Source organism: Rattus rattus, chromosome 2 (assembly GCF_011064425.1).
Source record: "Rattus rattus isolate New Zealand chromosome 2, Rrattus_CSIRO_v1, whole genome shotgun sequence".
NCBI classification, from domain to species: domain Eukaryota; kingdom Metazoa; phylum Chordata; class Mammalia; order Rodentia; family Muridae; genus Rattus; species Rattus rattus.
In genome coordinates, this window is record NC_046155.1 from 69,846,772 (window position 1) to 69,865,080 (window position 18,309).

General features: G+C 49.7%; 1 protein-coding gene across 2 annotated transcripts in view; it reads right to left on the minus strand.

Moving 5' to 3' along the window:
• Gpr26 (G protein-coupled receptor 26) overlaps window positions 1-17,653 on the minus strand; it is a 36,614-nt gene extending 18,961 nt beyond the window's left edge. For both annotated transcript variants that reach the window (XM_032892427.1, XM_032892425.1), the window contains exons 1-2: window positions 15,907-17,653; window positions 9,499-9,612 (exon numbers count right to left, since the gene is read on the minus strand). In XM_032892427.1, coding sequence (XP_032748318.1) covers window positions 9,499-9,612; window positions 15,907-16,574 — 782 coding nt within the window. In that variant the 5' untranslated portion in view covers window positions 16,575-17,653. The remainder of the gene's footprint in view (window positions 1-9,498; window positions 9,613-15,906) is intronic.
• Window positions 17,654-18,309: the final 656 nt, after the last annotated feature.

Consider the following 18,309-nt stretch of genomic DNA (forward strand, 5'->3'; position numbering starts at 1 on the left):
GAAGTGAGTGGATAGCTAATAGCCTCCCGAGTTCAGCTCCAACTCAGCTTCTGACCTTGGACAAGTCTTCACACTCCTTGGGCCTGGATGTCTTACCTGTAGAGTAAGGACGTTGGATGGGCTTGTTTCTATGATCTTTTAATCCATAAGAGTCAGGCTTGGCTCTGCCTCAAACCCAGTTCTGCCTCTCTGAGGAGTCTATGTGGGAGGGAGGGCTGAGCAAAAGCTTGGCAAACATTCTGCAAAGCTCCAGACATACCCTGCTCCTGTAGAACAGCTGCAAGTGAAGAGGGGCTCTTCCTAGGACTAGGGTTCTGGTTGCCTTTGACAATAGCAGCAGTTAGGAAACCTGAAAGTGATCTTCATCTACTGAGGGAGGACAAGGAAAGATACATCCCGTGTGTTCAAGAGTTTGGTTCTTAGAGTTCTCCTGGTGGCCCTGGAACTCACGGAGTGGTGCAAACTCCAGGTTTCAAGGGCAGTAGGAGTTCATGGGTTAGAGGCACTCCTACCTCTAAGCATGGTTACTCTCTCCCAAGTGTTCCTAGATCTATTGGCCAGACTTGGAGAAGTAGCCAGCATTAGCACAAGGTCAAAAAGACCCACAAAGCTTGGAGAGCTCAGAGATTCCAAAACACCTCTCCTCCACCCATGGTCAAGTGAGAATGTTGAGATCCAGAGAGAAGAAGGGTCTTAGCAAGTCTAGTGCCTGGATCCAGCTAGATTCTGGCAACCTGCCGCCACCTGGGGCATCTCCAGAAGAGCAGTGGTTAGTGGGCTGTCCGGGAGAGGGCTCAGGGACAAGAGGGAAGGAGTGTCAGCTGTAACTCTGTTCCCGCTTTGGTTAGTTTTCCTAGAGCCTTCTTTGGGTTGAGGTTGGGTTATGGATCCTAGAGTTGGTGGAAGGAAAGGACATTTGCTATAAGCTATTCCCCGCCAAAACTCCCCTCTGTTGAATGGATCTCTAGTGAGTCCATCCTGAGGCTGCCATCTTTGTTTCATCACCTCAGCATCACTCTCTGCCCCTGTCCTTTAACCCCGTGAGAACCAGGGCTACCTTTCTCCTCATTTCATTGTCAGATTCAGTGAGGAGCTTAGGAACAGGAGCTAACTGAACTGCATTAGGGAAAGACTCACTTTTTGGCAGATCTATGTTTTAGAAGTGGTGAACTAAAAGAGACAGAGCTCCAAAATTAGAATTCACACTTAATAACAATGAAATATCCAAATGCTGGCACACTGTCGCCCTGTGTCTTAGTTAGGGTTTCTATTACAGCAATGAAACACCATGATCAAAAAGAAAAGTGGGAAGGAAGGGGTTTATTTGGCTTACTCTTCCATATCACTGTTCAACACCAAAGGAGGTCAGGACAGGAACTCAAACAAGGCAGGAACTCGGGGGCAGGAGCTGATGCAGAGGCCATGGAAGGGTGCTGCTTACTGGGTTTATTCCCATGTCTTGTTAAGCTTGCTTTCTTATAGAACCCAGGACAACCTGCCCAAGGATGGCATCACCCACAATGGTCTGGGCTCTCCCTAATCAATCACTAACTAAGAAAATGTCTTACAAGCCTACCCACAGTTGGATGTTATGGAGGCATTTTCTTAACTGAAGTTACCTCCTTTCAGATAATTTTAGCTTGTATCAATTTGACATAAAAGTGGCCAGCACAGCATATGATGATGCCACGTCATGCTGCCCAATGTCCTGTATTGTTGGTTGGTCCTAGCTTCTCCCAAAAGATAAGATGTGTGTGTGTGTGTGTGTGTGTGTGTGTGTGTGTGTGTGTGTGTGTGATCAGAGAATAACCTTGGTGTGTCCCTTCCTCAGACACCTTGCACATTTTATTTAAGACAGAAGTGTATCTCTTTGGGCTAGAACCTCAACAAGTTGGCTAGGCTAACTGACTAGCACCTTTGCAGGGATCTGTCTGACTCTGCCACCCATTTTGTCCTTGCTGGGGTTACAGGCATAAGCTGCTCTACCCAGCTTTTGACATGGGTCTGGGGTTCTGAACTCATTCTGTATGCTTTCGTGTCAAGCACAATGCTGTTTGAGCTATCCCTCCAACCTCCCCATAGGGATTAAAAAACAAAAAACAAAAAAACAAAAAAACAGACTTAATTACCAAACCATCCAGTAAGATCAAAAGTAGTATTTGGAGGCTCTGTAGGACAAAATTATGGCATTTTCTTCCCAAAGATTCTATTTGATGTCTGAACCCCCTCCAATATTTTCCCATTTGTGTTTCCTTTGGACCAAGGCCTCACTCTGTACACTCTTTCATCTCGCAATGATCCCTCAGAATGGGTCTCATTCCCACCTTACACATGAGATCATTGAAGCCCAGAGTGATAGAGCAGCAGGTCAGGGTCTCCTGCTAGAGAAGTGCAAGTCTCTCCCCTCTAAGTCTGGGTAAAGGTCATGCTGGGACCTGAATCTTGGCATTGTAGGGTGACAAGATGGGCTTTCAGGCCCCTTTCTACCCCAAGAGGCCCTTTCTGTGAGGTCATGATTTGCTATGCTAAACCTTTGTCTCTTGTCTGCACCCCCCCCAAGAAAAACCTGTGACAAGTTCTGCTTTCAAAATCAGATCTGGCCTTGGCAGGGCCCATACAAAGATGAACTTCAAATGAACATAGTCCAGATTTGGCTCCACAAAATCCTGGCTAAGGAGATGCTAGGATACCTTCTTGCTGTTTAAACTGCTCAGTGTGGTACACAGCCTTAGTACTCCAATATACTCCAAAAGAACTCCACAGGGATATGCAGGGGCTGTTCAGCTGCTCTGGTGCTCTGGGGTCCCTGGCTGTAACAACACTGCAATGGAACCAGATCCCCACCCTGTCCCCAGACCCAATATAAGCCAAGGTAACTCTGGAACTTCCACAGCTTTGGCACCTCTGGAGTCACATGGCCCTCCCTACTCCCCAACAAACAAGCTCATCCCACAAAGCACATCTGCCCTGTGCCCTCACCTTTCACTAAGCACAAGAGGTTTTCTATACACTTCTTGGGGTGTGAGCTAGAAAAACCTCTACTTGCCCTAAGGCTCCAGTCATAGTGACACTTATGCTTGTATGCTCAAAACACATGGAGACCAGTCCTGCTCACCCTCCTGTTTCCAATCTTATCCCCTCAGGAGAGCCCACACCAGTCAACAAGCCAGAGCATAGCAGCATGCATGAGGGGATAAGACACTACAGGCCATCCTGAGGAAGGCAGTGGAACCATTTATAGAAGTCTGAGTAGTCACCTGACCTGCATCTGTGTTTGTATCTGTGTACATGTGTTGTGTGTATGTGTGGATGTTATTTATGCACTCAGGTTGTGTGCATGAGTGTGCATGTATATGTTGTGCACATGTGTGTGCTGTGTGCACCCATGTATCATATGAATGTATATGCTTGAGTGCTGTGCATGCATGTGTGCCATGTGTTGTGTATATGTATGTATATTTGTATATTTATCTATATATGCATGCATTTGTTATGTGCATGTGTGTACATTGTGTCATGTGGATGTATGGATATGTGCACATGGGGTATGTGTATGCTATGCATGTATGCCCATGTGTGCCAAATGCATTTATATTAATAAATGTGTATATGTGTATCTTGTATATGGGCATATGTGGGTCATATGTATATGTATGCATGTGTGCTTTGTGTTGTGTGCATATATACATTGTGCATACATTTCTACATGTGTATGCATGTTTGCCATGTGAGTGTATCTGTTATGTATGTGTATGCCCACGAGTGTTATATGTAGTCATGTACATCTGCATGCATATGTACCATGTGTGTGTTGTGTAAATATATTTATCTTGTCTATGTGCATATATGTTTGTTGAGAAGTATAAAGTGCTTCAAGATTCAGACCTTGTTGAATTCAGGAAGGTAGACACAGAGAATCAGGGTCACAGACTGCACCCCTGAATTCTGTGTGCTTGCCCATGCCTCTATGTATAGTAGACTTCTCTGAACTGTAGCCCTCTTTTGATACAGACTGCCACTGATGCTGCTTGCTGGAAGCCATGTGAAGTGGCTGCCACAGAAAAGCGCTGACAAGACAGGAAGCGGCCCACCTTTGCCCTTCCCTATAGGGGATTTTCATGCTAACCAGCAGCCTGAGCCACCATGGTCCTTTGAGAAGGGGGAGAAGGAGAGGAGGTGGATGAGGAAGGGGAGGGGGAGAGGAGAGGAGGAGAAACACTTGTTTGAATTCTGAGGAATTTTGTGAATCCTGGAGGAACTAATATCCTGACCTGCCTCCAGTGAGAGTCCCCAAGGAGAGAGGCTCATGGTAAGAGTTGCAGAGCTGCTCAACACTAGCTCAGTACCCTGGGGCTCAGCCTCTCACTGCTTCACCAACAGCACCTCAGCTCCCCATCCTTGTATCATCCTCCCTAACACATGGGGAAGAAACCAAGGGAATTCTCTGTTAGTCACATGGTCCAAATGTAGAAGAGAAATAAGTTAAACTCGAGGCTTTGAGTACCAGAGACCTCGTGCTTTCTGATGTCAGGCTGCCTCGCAGTCTCCTGCACTGTTTCCAGTTCCACTCTGCACCTGATACCTTTGCCTTCAAATACTGAATTTACAGTAGCCCATTAGAGCCTTCTCTTCATACTTCCTCTGCCCATACTGCTCCTCTCGTCTTTGCTCTTTCTTTGTGTGTCTCTCCTTGCAACACACCACACAGAGAGACAGACACACACACACACACACACACACACACACAGAGGTACAGACACACACACACACAAAGACACACCCACAGAGAGGCACAGAGGCACAGACACACCCACACACACAGACACACACACACACACACACAGACACACACACACACAGACACACACACACACACACACACACACACACACACAGACACAAACCCACAGTGTGCATAAAATACTATCTGAGTCACAGAAGATTGCTTGGGGAACAGCCTGATTATCCCCAAGGCTTCTGGAGACGCGATCTGCATATGCGAAGACCTGTGAGCTCTAAGCGGATGCTTTAAGCTTTCATGAGACATTAGCGCAGAAGAGTCATTTATTAATAGAGCGTTAACAGTCAGGAGCCACCTGCACATTAACCCCATTTCCCTCTCCATCATTCCATTACTCTGGAAAGCGACAATAATGGGGCCATCAGATCCGCAAATGCCTCCAAACCTGATCCTGATGATTTATGACGGCTGTAATTATTTGTAAGTCTAGATTGCTGCACAGACGATAGGCTTACAATCGCTTGAAGACATACGAACATTAATTCAGAAAGTATTTCCCAAGAGCCTGTGGGTAGAAATCTGCAGTGGCCCTGAAGGCCCTGCCTGGTCACTTCAGGAACAGACTACCTAACCCAGAGCTCAGAGGAGGCACATGACTGTAAAACAGAGATATGTCAGGGCTCTGTAAGAGATCTCACAGGAAAGCAGAGGTGACAGAGCCTGAGCAACACCTAAGGCTTGGCCTCCACAGGTGCACACACACACACACACACACACACACATATACACATATACACACATATGCACATACACACACACAGGCACACACACATACCCACACATGCACACAGCAGATGAATTTGTCTATTTAACTTATTATCCCACTAGGGAATTGTTAGAAGTATTGATTGTATTATTTTTTGATCATGCTAAATATTGGAAGTCATAAACCTGAAGTAGGTGCATCTCAATTTGGATAGGTCACATTTCAAGTGCTCAACAGCCACCCATGTCTGGTGGCTCTCATACTAGAGCACACCACTCTAGACTCCCTTCATGCTTTCATGCTCTCTCTCTCTCTCTCTCTCTCTCTCTCTCTCTCTCTCTCTCTCTCTCTCTCTCTCTCTCTCTCTCTCTTCTGCTTCAATTATCACTTTTCTTCAGCCCTACCTGGCCATACCCAATTCACAGTCTTTGCCCATGAGACCTAGCCAGGACGCCCCACCCTACCTCAGAGTCCTGGGTTCTGGGCCTACCCGATGCAATGGCTTTGTCTTGACTTCAAGCTCTCTTTGTAGGGCCAGGATTCCTACCAGGAGACCCCTGGGGCTCTCTTCAATTCATCCTTAATCTTCAGGGGAACTGTTATAGTCCGCACAGGGAAGATACTGGAGACATGTGTGACAATGTGATTCCCATCACACTGATGTGATGTGAGCCTCTTGAGACCTTTGCTTGGGGTAGCATATACACGAAGAAGGTGCTGGGAAGAGGTGATGGGGGTGTTTTCCCCTGATCTAGGTTCTGTATTGAGGAGGTGATGCAGTGGGCTGGTATCTCCTGATGATCCAAATTTATACCAGAGGGTGGGCCTTTCCCTTGAAAATGCTGCTTATTCTCATGCACGATGCACAGTTTTGTGAATATTTTTTAAAACTCAATCACATTAACTCCATCCATTTGGATGGAAATGTATTGAGCGAATCTGCTAGCAGTTTGACTGAAACATTATTTTGCCTGGGCACTATTAAAAGGAAATAGGCTATAATGGGGTGGGGGGGGGAAATGACAGAGAGAGAGAGAGAGAGAGAGAGAGAGAGAGAGAGAGAGAGAGAGAGAGAATATAAAAGTGGGGGGGTCATGTTACTTATTCCCTGAGGGTTCTAGTTAACTTACTCAACGACCTCCCCTTTCTCTGAGGTCTAGGAACGGTCTCTGTATACTTCCTTTCCCACCCATTTTCTGTGACTGTCTAGATCTCCTTCAGTCTCTGGTATCATGGGTAGGGGGGATGCTGGCCAAGAATCCACACAGGCATGCCTGTGTCACATATTTGTTCCACGTCTTTTAACCCCAGGATACCACACTGTCTTCTGGAGGCCCAGAGAGGTGAGTGCTCTGTCCCAGAGTTGCACAGCAGAAAGGTACAGCTAAGGTTGGCTTTAGGGAGGCCCCTCTCTCTGTGGCTGTTATATCTCAGGCAGAGTCCTGATCTAAGGTACACTTGACTTCCTGGTTGCAATATGAGTCTAGGCCACAATTTCTCAATCAAAGTGACTCTGGTCCCAAGGGAACACTTGGAAATATCTGGAGACATGGTTATCAAACTGGGGACGTTGGGGAAGAATAGAAGTGTTCCTGGTACCTAGTTGGTTAGACCAAGGAGCCCAAGATACATCATACAATGCATAGGGTAGCCTCTCTCCCAAGAGTCATCCATATATAACACAGCAGCAATAGTGCTGAGGTCCAGTGAACAGATGCAGAAGAAAAACAAATGATGAATCTGTCCTGTCCTGTGTTTGGACCATCCAGGGACCCACACACACACACATAGCTCCAAGTCCTGTGTCAAAAGAGAGGAATAGGCTGAGTCTGGCTCCCCACAAGGAAACACATACCATGGAAGGCAGTGGAGTGGCACTGTACTTGGGCTGTCTGAGGAAGGGGAGAGCGGAGAGAGGTGAGCAAGGCTCCCATATGCATTGTCTGTGTGTTCCTGTGGGTCCTGTGGGCAAAGGGCTGTCTCTTGGCCAGAAGAAAGAATTGGCAGCCAGGACTGAAATTAGCAACCAGGCTGGGCTCTGTGTAAGGACAAGTGGGGAGAAGAGAGAGGGTAGTCACAGTTGGCTCACCCTCATAGGGAAGAGGAGACTGGGTGACAGTGAAGGGAACGGCCATCTGCACTTCCGCACTGGTACTAGCTATGTTCTCTTCATCTCTCTCCCTTTCTTTCTCCCTTAGCCCGGACACATTTATACACAGAGGAAACCATTTCCCAGACTCAATCAAAGCTCCCACTCCACGTCCTAATAGGAACCTTGTCCTTTGTGAGCTCCAACTTTGCAGATCATACAACTACTTGGGATACAAAGCTGGAGAATTTCCCCCGACCAGTCCACAAAGCAGCTTGGGAGAGAGAGGTGGGAGGGGAGGCAGTCCTTTTCTTTCTTCCTTCTCTGACTGAAATTGGCATGGGGAAGAGTCACAGCTGGAGCAGGCTGGTCTAGGCTGGTCTGAGGAATACTGGTCCCCGGTTCCAGTAACTGGCAGCCCTGCCTAGCTCTTGGTCCTCCAGGAAGATGGAAAACCTCACAGTCATTGGCCCAACAGTTCAGCCACAGGAGAGGTCGCCTGCATGGCAGGGCACAGAGAGCAATATCTGCTTTTGTTCAGGTGGAAGGTATCCTCAAATAAACTGTTGCGGGGGGAGCTGGCTACCCAGCACACAGTGGGCAGTGGCACCCTGTACTGTGCTACACTCCCCTCCGCCCTCTCTCTGTTTCTTCCTGTCAGCATCTCCTGGAGTGTGCATGTGGGGTGACAAGTTGGGATGAAATTATCTGGAGATTGAGTGAAGAACCTTTCTGCTGTGGGGTACTGAGTTTAACACATAAGAATCCAAGGCCAACTATGGAGAGTAATAGGAAGGTTCTCCCCCAAACCCAATAGACCCACCATATGAAATAGCCGGTCCACCTATGGGTATATATATGATACCTGTATGACTGTATTTACTTCAGCACTGTTCATAGCAGAAACCAACCTTGGGGCCACAATGGACACAAAGAAAATGTGGAATAGATACACAACGGACTATCATTTGGACAAAGAGGATAGAACAAGAAGGCATAACAGAATAACTCAGACATGTGCCACCTGCTCTTCCACAGCACACACCCTAAAAAGCCCAGCAGGATGTACAGAGTGACTCCCAGAAGCTGGGACAAAAGAAAGGGGATAACAGAAGGCAGGTGTGTAATGGGCTTTAAAACAGGCTGGAGAAATTCTACTCCGGCAGGGGCTGCATTCCACAGCGACTAGTTACATATGTTAGAAAGAGTGAACAGAGAGGAACTTGGAGGCTTCAAACACAGGATCATAGCAAGGAGACTGAAACAATTGAGTAATTCCACCAGCACCTGTTGTGTGTGTGTGTGTGTGTGTGTGTGTGTGTGTGTGTGTGTGTGTGTGTGTAGTGTAGTGTAGTGTAGTGTAGTATAATTCCACACAGGGCTTCAGAGGCGTGTGCAGTCATTATGAGCTGATCAAAATTGTTAGTGTGTTAAAGGAGCTGGGCATGTTGACTTCCCCAACTTGGTTAGTACCTGTTGTATACATGAATTGTCCAGGGCACTCGTGACTGCATGCAATCAAAATGCTAATTAAGGAGCTAAAGAGATTGCTCAGTGGCTACAAGGAGCTCAGACTGTTATTGAAGAGGATCTGAGTTTTGTTCCCAGCACCCATGTTAGCCGCTCACAACTGCTTGTAATTCCAGCTCCAGGAGACCCAGAATCCTTTGCTGGCCTCTACAGACACGCACTTGGTATGTATAATACCCATACACATACACATAATTAAAAAATGACAACAGATCTTTAAAATGCTAATTAGTAATAAGGGAGAGTCAGAGGCTGGAGAGAAGCCTACAAAGTGTCTAGGCTCCTTCTTCCATGCTTTCAGGAAAGACATGTGGCCCAGAAGGGTTCCACCCTGGTGCTCCAAGCCCCGCCCCCACCCACAGGTCAGCTTACCTGGTAATCACATAGGGTGCAAAGCACACGAGGAAGGTCCCTATGAAGGTGCTGATCTTCTTGGTGGCACGCTGTCGCCTCCGCTTCTGTTCCTCCAGACATCGTTCCCTCACACTGTGCAGGGCAGAGAGGAGAAGGTAACTCATGCTGTGGCCTGGCCAAGGCACAGGGAGGTGCTACTTGTCAACATGAGCCATGGCTTTGAGGCATGTGGCTATGAAGCCAGAGACGTGAGGCCCCAGGCTTGTGCCCCTGGGCAATCTGTGTGTCATTGTCAAGATCATTATCATAGTGTAATATCATATACCAGTTTCATGTTGTGCTTTCTGATAGACAACTCAACATAATGCTAAAGAATTAAATGCAGAATGTATAGTGTTCCAGTTTCCTTTCTGTTTCTGTGCTAAGACATCCTGACCAAAAGCAGTGCAGGAGAGGGAAAGGGCTTTTCCGGTTCACACTTCCGTGCTGCAGCCTATTGTTTGGTGGAAGGCAGGAATTCAAGCAGCCAGTCACATAACATCTACAATGTAGAGAAGAGAGAAGCAAACAAAACCACGCTGCCCGCTTGCTTATGCTACTAGCTTTCCATGTTTCCTGTTCAGAATGGTACCACCCTTATGTCAGTGAAAAATCAAGACACTCCCCTGCAGACATGCCACGGGTCTACCTGGCCTAAATCATCCCTCAGACGAAAGGCTCCTCCCAGGTAATTCCAGGCTGTGGCAAGTTAACATTTGAAACCAGCCATCACACACACACACACACACACACACACACACACACACACACACACACACACACACACACACACTTTCTGTAAAATGTATCCAGTGTAGGGATGAATAACACAGTGAGTATTATAAATTGTAGGTAGTATAATACAATTAGTATTGGCATTACACAGTGAGTACAAACAGACAGGAACTCATTACCGCTGATGTCAATCACTGATTCCCCTGCATGATCCTGAAGGTGCAATCTGCATGTTGTCTTTTGTTCTGATCTTTGCCATCCTCAGACCTTCAGGGGCTATTTCCTGGGGGGCTAGCCCACTGTGCTAGTCTGTGCTAATTGTCAACTTGGCAAAAATCTAGAATCACCTGGAGATGGGCCTCTGCTTACCTACCAGAGAGTATCCTGCTTACATTCATCGATACAGAAAGACCCATCTTAGTTGTGGGCATGTGCAGTTCCTGAGCTGGGATCCTGGGCTGCATGGAATGGGAGAAGGGAGCTGAGCACTGGCATTCAGTATTGTCTGCTTCCTGGTTGTACGTGTGATGCGAGCAGCTGCCTCAAGCCCCTGCTGCCTCGACTGCCCTGCCGTGATGGGCCGTCCCTTGACCTGTGAAGGGGAAGAAGCTTCCTCCCTCAATGTGCTCTTATCAGAGTGTTTTACCATAGCAACAGGAAAAGGAACTAAGATATCTTCTCTGTTTTAGATGAGTGATGAGGCGCTCTGTGAAGAGGGGAACAGGTGAGTAGAGACAGCTCTGAATTACATCCATGTGACTTGAAGATGAAACTCACTGGATAGAGGGGCACTGAGAGATGGGGAACTTCCCTATGCTGCCCAAGAAGTCAGGGTTCTGATGAGAGATTGTGGTCCTTCCTTGCCAAAGCCTGGACAACTTTGGGGGACTTCTGAAAGACTGACCCTTGAATAACTGAAGGAAGGAAAGGATGAGACTCTAACTCCCTCAGACTGCACAGATCTTCAGAAATCTGCTGTGTTATTTCCTTGAGGACAGTTCAAGGGGAAGGTACTTTGCAACAATCTCTTCTTTGGACTTTGCTTCTTGGCTAATAGCCTGGTGGTTACGCGTGAAGAGTCAGAGTTAGACTTCCAGATTCAAATCCGAGCACCTCCAAGCCACGGAGTTTCCTAGTTCTTTAAAAGTCCTTCTTGTCCCATGCTGTGTCCACCGGTGAGAGGCAGCTGTGCTTAGAGACTGTGCCAGGGGTGCTGTGGACTAGCACCATGCAACCTAACTCCCAGTCTTCAGTCGACTCTGTGGCCCGCTCGAGGCTCACAGGGGCACCAGATTCTAATGTGATGAGTATCTGCCGAGGGCACTGTGCCCCGCGGTCATGTCCCTGCTGGAACAGATGCCTATTCAAACGTAGGGATGGGGAAACTGAGGCTTAAAAGAATGAAGGACCTGCCTGGCATGAAAGTCAGATACCAATAGAATTTCAAACACAGGGGCACTGGCTGCAAACCTAGTGCTTCCGGTTAAGAGCATGGCACTCCTTCCCTGAATGAAGCCCGCTCTGCCATCCCTGCCCGGACTCTGCTGTTTCCTGGGTGCAGTGGCGGCAGAAGGTGAGTAAGGTCAGGAGACTCCATGCTCAGGGAAGCAGCATGAGCGTCAGCTTAGCATCCTTACCCCTTAGTCGGGTGCGAGACTGAGCTCTCAGAATGATAGGATCACAAAACCACTTGCTGTCGTTTCCCTCACCATAGCTTTGCCATCGATGCCAACTTCCTGGAAACCTTGCAGCCCTGCGAGCTGCTATCATGCTTATTCTCAGACAAGGATACTGGGGACAGTTTAGGACATGCCCAAGAACATACAGAACCAAGTCTCCTCTCAAGTCGCCTGCCCACAGACTCTGAAGTGTTCCCCTTAACCCTACTGACACCCCTGGTCTGGTGGTGGCAACTTGGAGTCCTTGGACTCAGAGCCTATGGTGCAGAGAGGTGGCTCTGAGTCCTCAGTGACCTGAGATGACTATTGTCCTTCCTCAACCCATACTTGGAACCCCCACCTGCTGCTCCATGTTGGTTTTCTTGCTTTTAAGACATGAGGCAAGACGGCAGGTGATGAGAAAGAGCCCTGGGTTTGCAGTTAGGATGCACACACTAGCAATTCCCCTCTTAGAGCTAACAAGAGCAGTTCCTGCTCGGGACCCTGTACATTAGAGCTGGAGTTACACCATTCACTCTAGACTAGAGCAAAGAAGCCTTGTCCAAGTGCCTTGATTCTGCTTCCAAAATTCATGCAGACCCCTGGTGCCATGCCCAAAAGTAAGCTGAAGGGTAGGTGTGCCCATCTGAAGGTCCCAGGAGCATCACATGTACGTGGAACAGACCGTGTGACTTGCACTGTGCACATGGCCCAAGGAAGGCACTTGCGGTGCTGTGTGGATTCAGGGATGGAAAAGTAAAGCAGACCACTTGGTCAGATCAGACTAGCCTCCAAGGAGCCTAAAACGCCAAATTTGAGCCCCACTTTTAGGAGGTAGATCTACCAAGACAGGGGGATTAGCATGCAGTTCACATAACAGTCCGTAAGCTAAATTTAGAACTTCTAAGCACATACACAGACAGTTTGTGAGACTCTATCTGCCTGGTTTCTCCATCTATAAATCTCACAGACAGACTTGGGTGTGAGCTACTTTTTAGGGCTCATCAAGAGTGTCCGTTTTTGGAGCAACCTCTGTTTCTGTAAAGCCAAGGGCGCAGTGGGATTCTGCCCCCTTAGCCAACCTCTGACATCCGGCAGAGGCAGAGCCAGCCCTCAGCCAATCCCTGTGGCTGTGTTTCACAGGAAGTGGAGATGGTAGAGAGAGAACCCCATAACACTGGGAGGAAGTTCCCATTCAGCTTGGAAGAGAGACTGTCAGCAACAGCTTATCTCGGGGAAGCCATCTGCCTGAGGTAGTGATTCTGGGCTGGGCTGGAAAGAGAAGGCACTACAGCTTGGCCACTGAGCCTGATCTGTTTGGCTGTCCCTGGCAGCTTCAGAAGAGGTCTAACTGGAGCAGTGGTTCTCAACTTTTCAAACGCTGTGACCCTTTAATACAGTTCCTCGTATTGTGGTGACCACCACCAACCAATTATTTTTATTACCACTTCATAATGGTAATTTTGCTACTGTTATGAATCAAAATGTAAATATCTGTGTTTTCTGATGGTCTTAGATGACCTCTGTGAAAGAATTGTTAGACCCCCCCTCCCAAAGAGGTTGCAAGCCACAGGTTGCAACTAGACCTTGCCCAGAGCTTTGGCTTTGAGAACTGAATAGCAGCAGTCACTGGGTGGGTTGAGAGTTGGGTGTGGACCAGGCAAAGTGCCACCTGCCTCCTAAAGGAAGTGACTTGGGAAACCTTAAAACAACAGAAATGAAAGATGCCACTCTGGGTCTCAGATTTAGAACGCCCCTGCTGTTTAGGGGTCGATTGTAATGAAGGGGTAAAGTTTGCTGCTACTCAGCCTGCAGGGAACTCAGCAACCTCTGCCACCCTAACAAATGGTACCCAGAGTGCAGGCAACACAAACCACATCTCTTTCAGCTAAGTCCTGAGGTCAGTGTGGTAGTTGGGATGACTTCCAGTGAGCTAAGACTCTACTCGCTGCTCTGACTGTCCAGAGACTACTGTCCTGGGACTAACACTCACAGATGACATAGCCTAACAGTTTCTTGGCACCAAAGGATATCCAGAACTGAGGCGGGGTAGGACTCCACTGCAGCCCTCAGAGATAGGATCATGTCTTCTCACCTGTACCACCGAAGTGGCAGCCAGAAGATCAGCTGTCATGGAGTCCCCTGTGGACTGGCTATCCTGTTCTGTGGAGTCCATGCCCCCTCCCTGCACTCCTGCTTAAGACCTCTGAGGAGGACAGTTTGTGCTCACCAAAGAGTCCATGGCTCTGTGACCTAATGGAGCTTCCTGAGGTGGGGGCGGAGAGCCTAGAAGCAGGGACTCCTCCTAACAGCCTGCCACTTAGAGTCAAGGTTCTCTGCAGAGCTGACAAAGACCTGGATTCCTGCTCAGTATCTGTCTCTGCTTATGAGACCCCTAAATAACTCACTATAGTTCTGACCTGAAGTCAGAGAGACTGGCAGGAGCAGAGGAAGTCCTTGTTCCTAGATAGAATGCAAAGTGGACTCTATCCTCCTCTCTGGCAGACACAGATGGAGAGCTGGGGTCAGACTTCACATTGCTCTAAATACAATGGGCTCCTCTCCTGGCTCAGTTTCTCTTTCCCTCCACTGGGAGGCGAGGCCTGAGTGGGCTTTCTAGGGCTCGTTCGAGTCTGCAAGAGTTAACATTTCCATGCATCTTCGCAAACAGCCCCAACCCCAGCCCCAGCCCAAGCTCCAGCTCCAGCTTCAACCACAGCCCCAGGCCCCAGAGACAGCCCTTTCTAAAGTAAAGGGCGACGGACAAGAATGTTCCTGCAAGTGTGGCTTCAGACTGTCTCCTGGAATGGGTAAACTGCAAAGGCCGTGGCTGAGAGAGCTGATATAAGCACATTTGGTTTAAGCCTCTGTGGGGAAGATGTCGTCTGGGGAAGACTGGACCAGCCCGTCATCTGGAATGAGCACTCAGAGGCAGCAGTAGACACTCAGCCATGCCCTTCTGATGTACAGGTAGAGTGACATTCAGCATAGCGACATTGCTCAAGGCAGGGAAACCTCACAAAGGCCTTTGCTCGGTCTGTCCACTGTGCCTTGGAGAATGAGCATACATTGGAGTCTACACTCTGTCCCCCAAGGCTCCCTGCATCCTGGGGCTCTGCTCACACACAGAAGCCTAATCTTCCATCACTAGTACCCCTCTTGTGCTGTATCTTCTGTGTCAAGTGGACTCCTAAGCCCTTGTCTAGAGTTCCAGGCAACAGAGAGTGAGCCTGCTTTTAATGTATATAGATTGGCAGAGGCCACAGATGCAACCTCCCATTGATGTCCTGGTCTCAAGAGGAAGGATGAGGTGAGCTCAGGACAGCCTGATTGACAGTTTCCTCCTCCTCTCCCTAAGGAACATTAAGGACCACGGAGGTTCCCAGCCGATCCTTCCAATTGCCTCCCCCCTTCTTCTCCCAAGAACTAGCAAGTCAAGAAACTAGAAGTGAGTAGGCAGGGTTGGTTTCAGGAGCCTGAGATACAAATTCTTGAAAGGACCTTAAAGCACCAAGTCTAGAAAACAATAGACCGAGCCTTCTAGGTTGGCAGGAAGAACCCGGGACCTCAGAGTCCATCACTGGGAGAAGGTGCTGTGTTTGATGAGGACTCAAGCACACATACAGGGAGAGGAGATTCAGGTGGTACCACACCCAGGACGGCAAAGACCCAGAGGAATAACACCCACCATCTGAAGAGTTCTTAAGGGTTTTCCAAGCCTCTAGATCCCCTCTCAGATCCAACCCTTTTTCAAGTTTTGCAGTGAACAGAATTCACTGCTCAGGATGAGTATAAGGATACGAAGTTCTGGCTAGGGTTTCAGTCTCATGTTTCAGAAAGTGAAGCTCTACACACTCATTTAAACAACAGCTGCCTTTCCACCCATGCTTAATGCAGTTGATGCAGAAAGGAGACCTCCCCAAACTCTACCCTGGATGCTGGGACCTTCCCAACCCAATACTAAGTGCCCAGAGCCCTGGGTGAGGCCGCTCACCTGGGATGGATGTCCACTAACAGCACGAGCGTCTGCATGGTGATCACGTCGATGCGCTTGCAGTGGAAACGGGCCACCTTGAGCACCTTGAGGTACGTGAAGCAGAGCACGATGAAGGAGAGCAGGAAGCTAAGCGCATGGAAGGCGCTGGTGAAGACAGCAAAGCGCAGGCGCTCGTCGGGCCGCCGGCTGCACAGCGTGCACGAGGCATACAGCTGGTGGAAGCCGAGCCAGGACAGGGCGAGCGCGGTGGCCGGGAAGGTGAGCGCGTGCAGCCACGTGTAGGCCACCATGAAGGCGGCATCTCGGAGGCGCATCTTGGCACGGTAGCTCAGCGGGAAGACCACAGCCACCCAGCGGTCGATGCTGAGCGCGGCCATACTGAGCATGGAGTTGGCGGCCAGAAAGGTGTCGAGGAAGGCGGCCAGGCGGCACAGGCGGTCCCCGGCCGGCTGCCGTTGTGCCACGACGCCGGCCAGTGTTAGTGGCATGTTGACCACGGTACACAGCAGGTTGCCACACGTGAGGTTGAGAGTGAAGAGCGCCGGCGCCTGGCGGCGGATGTCAGCGCTGTGCAGGAGGCAGAGCAGCACCAGCCCGTTGGACAGCAGCGACACGCCGATTGTGCCCACCAGCAGCCCCGCCAGGCCCGCGTCCCACGAGTTCATGGTGCGCGCCCGCTGCTGGCGCTCAGGGCCCGCAACCCCGCGCCGCCATGGCGCAGCCCGCTGCCGACTCAGCCCCTCGGCGACGCGGCAGCCCAGCGACCCCTGGACCCTGTCGCCATGGCTACGGAGAGGGTATCCAGCAACCCAGAACCCTGCGCCAGCCCCTGGGCCAGCGCCTGGGCACGCAGCCACCCGGAACCCCGCGCCACCTCCCAGGCGAGCACCCGGGCACGAAACACTCGGAGTCTGGGGTCACCTCACCGGTGAGCACCTGGGCGAGTGCTCACCCCTAGCCCCGCGCCACCTCTTGGCCAGAATCCCGGTTCTCCTCTGAACTCCTGTAGTGCCCTGGAATCCAGGGTCGCAGGCGCCCGCGGTCCCTGGTTTTGCCTCTGCCTGCACCCGCCCTCACTGGGTCCCTCTAAGCTCTGGCTCTGCTCTGCACACCCTCCTGCTCTGTGGCTTTCTCTCTGTCTCCCTCTCTCTGCCTCTGTGCTCAATCTCCAGTGTGCTCTCACTTTCTGCCCCCTCCCCCTTCTGTCTCTCCCACCTCCAATTTTCTCCTCCCATTCTTTCTCCTTTCTCTCTTCTTTCTCTTAGGAAACAGACTGCTTCTGAGGAGGAAATCCCACCGATTCTCTCTCTCTCTCTCTCTCTCTCTCTCTCTCTCTCTCTCTCTCTCTCACACACACACACACACACACACACACACACACACCCTTGGAGGGAAGGAGCCCTCCCGGCTCCCTTGCAGAATGGCTGGCTCCCAGTTGCTCCCCTCCTCCTTCTCTTCCTTTCTGTCCTCCCCTACATGAGCTGGAGACAGGCTGAGTCAAGAAATCTAAAGAAAGAGAAGAATGCCTGGGCACCCTCGTGTCCCAGTGCTCCTTGTCCCTGCCTAGCTGACCAGACCTTGACCAAGCCTACCTGCCCCACAGCTGCCCAGCATCTAGGGTTGCTGCTGCTGTCTAAGATGAACCGGGGAGCTTGGCTAGGTTTCTGTTGAGCCGGGATGGAATTCACAGTTCAGTCTTGCATTAGGACCAGATATCTCCTGAGATCTCCTCCCATCTGTCTGCAGAGAGCTTCATTTTTTCACTCTCTTGTCACTCAGCTACATTCTCAGACCTGATAGGAGGTCACTTGAGGCTCACTGGGACATCCCTCGGGCATGCTATCAGTCAAGAGCACACTATGTCTGCCCTTACTCATCAGAAGTAGCCCTGGTGTGGCTGGTGCTGGACACTCATGGTGTCCTGTGCCAGCTGCTGTCCTGCCCATTCTGGGTGTGGTGGGACTGGGACTATAAGCTTCTTAGGCATGTGGACGAGCTGTTCAGAGAACGGGAGGATGTTGGTGGATCTATTTGATCCAGATCATGAGAGCTTGGGACATAAAGGGTCTCAGACTTTCCTCAGGTAAGCATGTGGGGACTGTGTCTCTTCTGTCCCTAGTCCAGACTCTGTAGTTTCAAAGGTGCTTGGTGGACAGACAGGTGACAGCTTTCAGGGCTTCCTCAGTCTCTTGCCTTTCTGTGGGATGCTACCTCCTCCAGTGACCACCTACGCCATATCTCAGAACCTGGTGAGATGGTCAGTGATGATTGCACAAACCTAGACCTCAGTTTGAAAGAAGCCAATTATATACAGTTTCCCTAAGGGAACTATTTTGTCTCACCCATCACCCTATCTTCCCTCACATAGCTTCAAGTATGGAGGGGGCTAATATAAAGTAC